The following is a 3,963-nucleotide window of genomic DNA, read 5'->3' on the forward strand; positions in this document are numbered from 1 at the left end:
ACATTTTAAGATTTTCAGAGTTCCCATGTTAATAAAGCAGTATGTATTCATTAGGCCTTTTACTATATCACTAAGATACATTTATAAGCATGCACATGTTTATTTTAATTGGGCATGCCGGAAAAGGTAAAAATAAAAAATAATTTAAAATACAATAAAAACAAATGGAAAAATGAAAGTGACCACGGTTTGTTTAAAAAAATTCTTTTGACACAAAGAATACATGAAAACAATTATAGACACACATGGCACAATTATTAAATCTAGGTGCTGGCCTTAAACTCACAGAGATCCGCCTGCCTCTGCCTCCAGAGCGCTGGAACTAAAGGCGTGCGCCATCATGCTCGTCTTCATACTGTATCTCTAGTTATGATATAACTCCTACATTTTAAAATTTAATTTCTGATTTATTTTTATTGTTTCCTGTTAACTCACATAAAATTTTTAGGGTTCTTAATAATTATTGTAAATTAGCAATTTTATCATTGCTTTTTCTTTTTTAGATGGCTACATTCCAATTAAAGCAGGATGCTCATTTGTGATATTTAAAAAATTTTATTGCCCAGTACTTTTCATTAAGCATGCAAAATAAGCCAATTTAGAGGTAGTAAATGATCCCCATTTAGAGGAAACTTACCTTTAGTTAGATTTTTCCATATTTATTTTGTATTCATACATTGAATTAACACATTAATAAAACCCAAAGCCAGCTGGAGTACAAAATACTTGTTTGGCTTTCTCCAGTACTTATCGATTCCTTAGATTAGATGTAGGAGAAGCATTGAGAGAAAAAGAAAGGGAAGAAAAGAGACTGCTGGCAAGTTTAACAAAGAAATGTTCAAAATGCAAAATGCCCTCAGAGGTCTACAAGCAAAGAAAAGGCAAACAGGATGCTGAAACCAAAATGCTTCCAAAGCAAACGAACAAACTGACACCTTAAACCAAACACTTTGAAAGCAAACCCAAACCAAAAAGAATGTACCAAACAGGATCCTTAGACAACCAGCTCAGAATAAGCATGTGAACTGTGGACCAAACCAAGTGAGGTCTGAGAGAGCTCCAGAAAGAACTCCTCACAATTCACCTGAGAAGGCAATGCCAGGTGTCTTGGGCTCAAGGGGCCCATGCTGGTACCTCACTTTCATCTAGGCGACTCCTCTGGGGAAAAGTGGGTTATTCTCAGAGTATCAAGTTGTGACAGCATAGCTGTCAAGTAAAATACACAACACCCACTTCAAAGAAGGTAAGAGAGTTTATTCTAGAGCCAAGTATGAGTGACCACAGCCCTAGAACACAGACATAGGGTACCCCAAATTCCATGTTCCAGTGTGGAAGCAGTTTCATGGAGGTCCAATAGTAGTAGAACAAAGAAAGTCATAAGTCAAGGTACATTTCAAATACATTGGTGAGAACATTAGGTGGTTGTTGCAGCAAAGTGGAGAAATCTTAACTGTAGGTCTCAGATATTTTGGTTTGTGGAATCTAGGTCTTTTCTAAATTAACATATCCCAAAAGCTTTATCTGTTAGTCACAGGATGCTAGAGCCAACACAGAGATGGGCAAAGGGTGGCTGTTTAGCCCAAGGGTGAACATAGCCCAAGAAAAGCTGTAATTAGTTTCCTGTCCTGCGACACTCCTAATTCTCCACAGTCCTTGAAGTTCAAAGATGCAGGCTTTCTTTATCCTGGGAACTTTCATTCACACCATTTAGGTCTTGTCCATATTTCAGTGGGGTCATTTGTATTTTCATATTGGCTTGAGTGAGCTACTTTTGTATTCTGGATATGAACCCTTGTTGGATACATAGTTTGTAAGTATTTTTTTTCCTATTTGGTACATTGCATTTTCATTTTGTTGGTTATTTTATTTGCTATGAAGAAACTTTCAGTTTGACACAGCCCTACTAGTTTGTTTTGATTTTTGGGTTCACATCAAAAATTCATTGCCAGGTCAATGTCAAGGAGTTTTTCTCCTACCCTTTCTTCTAGTAGTATGTTTATATTTTCCTTTCTCTCTGTTTTTTTTAGAAGAGTTTGATAAGGATTTGCGTTAATTCTTCCTTAGGCATTTGTTAAAATCCACCATTGAAACCATCTGTCCTGTAAACAGAAGTTTTAGAAAGATGAAAATCTTATCCCATGGAGGACAGTGAGGGTGACCATTCTTATTTTCCAATAAGTAAAAAGCAAGTGACATGATAAAAAATGTATGTTAATGTAAGAAATGTTAAATTTTGGAATCAATTATTTGCAGGTCTGAATATAAGATGCATGTGTTGTGTTGGGCTTGGCCTGATTATCACCTGATAAAATAGATAAATATAAATACATCTAGGATTGAGAATCAAAAATCAAACAACTCGCTTATTTGAGGATCTGCTTTTTTCAATTTTTAAATAATCTTTTATTTTGGTTTTAGGAGTCAAGGTTTTACTCTGTAACCCAGGCTGACATGGAGCTCACTTTATGGCCCAGGCTTGCCTCAAACTCACTACGCTGCTCAGGCTGACTTTGGACTCCTGCAGTCCTTCTGCCTCAGTCTCCCCAGTGCTAAGATTGTAGGCATGTGCTGCTTCACCAGGCATACAGCACACTACATCTGCTCTTTGAAAGCTTTGGGGAATTGTGAAGAAATATGGGTACAACTTGTATATTTAGTAACTACAAATACGTTTTATATACACTTACCTACAAATACGTATATCATGCTAGCTGAACATTGCTAACCTGAATTAAGTTTTCAAATTAGTATATGGAAATTTTCAATATGTCAAATGACAAAAATCACAAATTTTACTGTGAAAATATTGGATTGGAATTGCTTTGTTGGAAAATCAAGTTTTTTTTTAATTTTGGGAATATAAATTTCATAAACGTGTTTTTTATTTGACACTTTTTAGATTGTCATTATTTTAATGTAATATTTCTAATTTCTTAGTTACTGATAAACATCAATTCAAGCCAGAGCATATGTTGTACAGATTCCGCTATGACGATGGGACATTTTACCCAAGAAATGAGATGCAGGATGTGATTTCGAAGGTAACAACCTCTTCTCCAGCCTTTTTGGTAGCAGGATTCATTTTTTTATACTTGAGAATGATGAAAAATTACTGAGATCTTGGAAATTCTTCTAACATAGAAATTCTTAAATTACCCTATAAACAATCTTCTTTTTGGTATTTCTAAAATTTGACTGCTCTGTCATTTCTTTTCTTTCCAGATTCTAAATGGAAGTAGTTTTTACCTCACTTGGAAGGCTATAGCCACTAAAAATTATTTCACATGTAGCAACCTGTGTTCAAGACATTTGTGTAAATTTAAAAAACATAAATATTAGGACAAATGTAATATTAGTTTTCTTTATATGCCTGGCAATATTTGTATCGCCATAGAATGAACACGTATTCTAGGTTTATTGCCATGTAGATTTATTTTCTGTTTAAAGTATGTCTTAGAATTTTTTTTTATTTAGAAATAGTTTAGAAAAACCTTCATGTATTTCGTACATACATGGTAAAGTCATAGAACAATTTTGTTCATCTTCTGTGACCTTGCTTCTATTTTTATCATGTATTAACATTTGAATAATGTTTTTAGCGAAGACTATGTAATAACTCTAGAAGACAGACAGGAATTCATTTGCTCTTTTGAAAGTTTATTAGCATGTCTTGTGAGTGACCCTGCTGCTCGTTTTTGATGTATCTTTCTTTCATGCAGGGAGTGAGGTTATATTGTCGTCTTCATAGTCTGTTTACCCCAGTGATAAGGTGAGTGAGTCTGTCAAATTGTGAAAATCATAAATGGAAACATTTAAGTTTCATGTTAGAACTTGCCTTATCTCATTTGTCTTCCCAAAGTAAAAAACCTTACTTTTAAATACAATGTAAATAATTATTTTTCTCAAATATTCCTGAATTTTTCTGAACCTCTGTGTATTCAGTGTCTTTACCTTTTGTTATGA

General features: G+C 34.2%; 1 protein-coding gene across 6 annotated transcripts in view; it reads left to right on the forward strand.

Moving 5' to 3' along the window:
* The window catches only part of Prex2 (phosphatidylinositol-3,4,5-trisphosphate dependent Rac exchange factor 2), a 308,733-nt gene that overhangs the window by 125,945 nt on the left and 178,825 nt on the right, over window positions 1-3,963 (forward strand). For all 6 annotated transcript variants that reach the window (XM_029556999.1, XM_029557000.1, XM_008854785.3 and 3 more), the window contains 2 exons: window positions 2,938-3,041; window positions 3,720-3,769. In XM_029556999.1, coding sequence (XP_029412859.1) covers window positions 2,938-3,041; window positions 3,720-3,769 — 154 coding nt within the window. The remainder of the gene's footprint in view (window positions 1-2,937; window positions 3,042-3,719; window positions 3,770-3,963) is intronic.

This window comes from Nannospalax galili, unplaced genomic scaffold (genome assembly GCF_000622305.1).
Source record: "Nannospalax galili isolate Female #2095 unplaced genomic scaffold, S.galili_v1.0 scaffold247, whole genome shotgun sequence".
NCBI lineage: Eukaryota > Metazoa > Chordata > Mammalia > Rodentia > Spalacidae > Nannospalax > Nannospalax galili.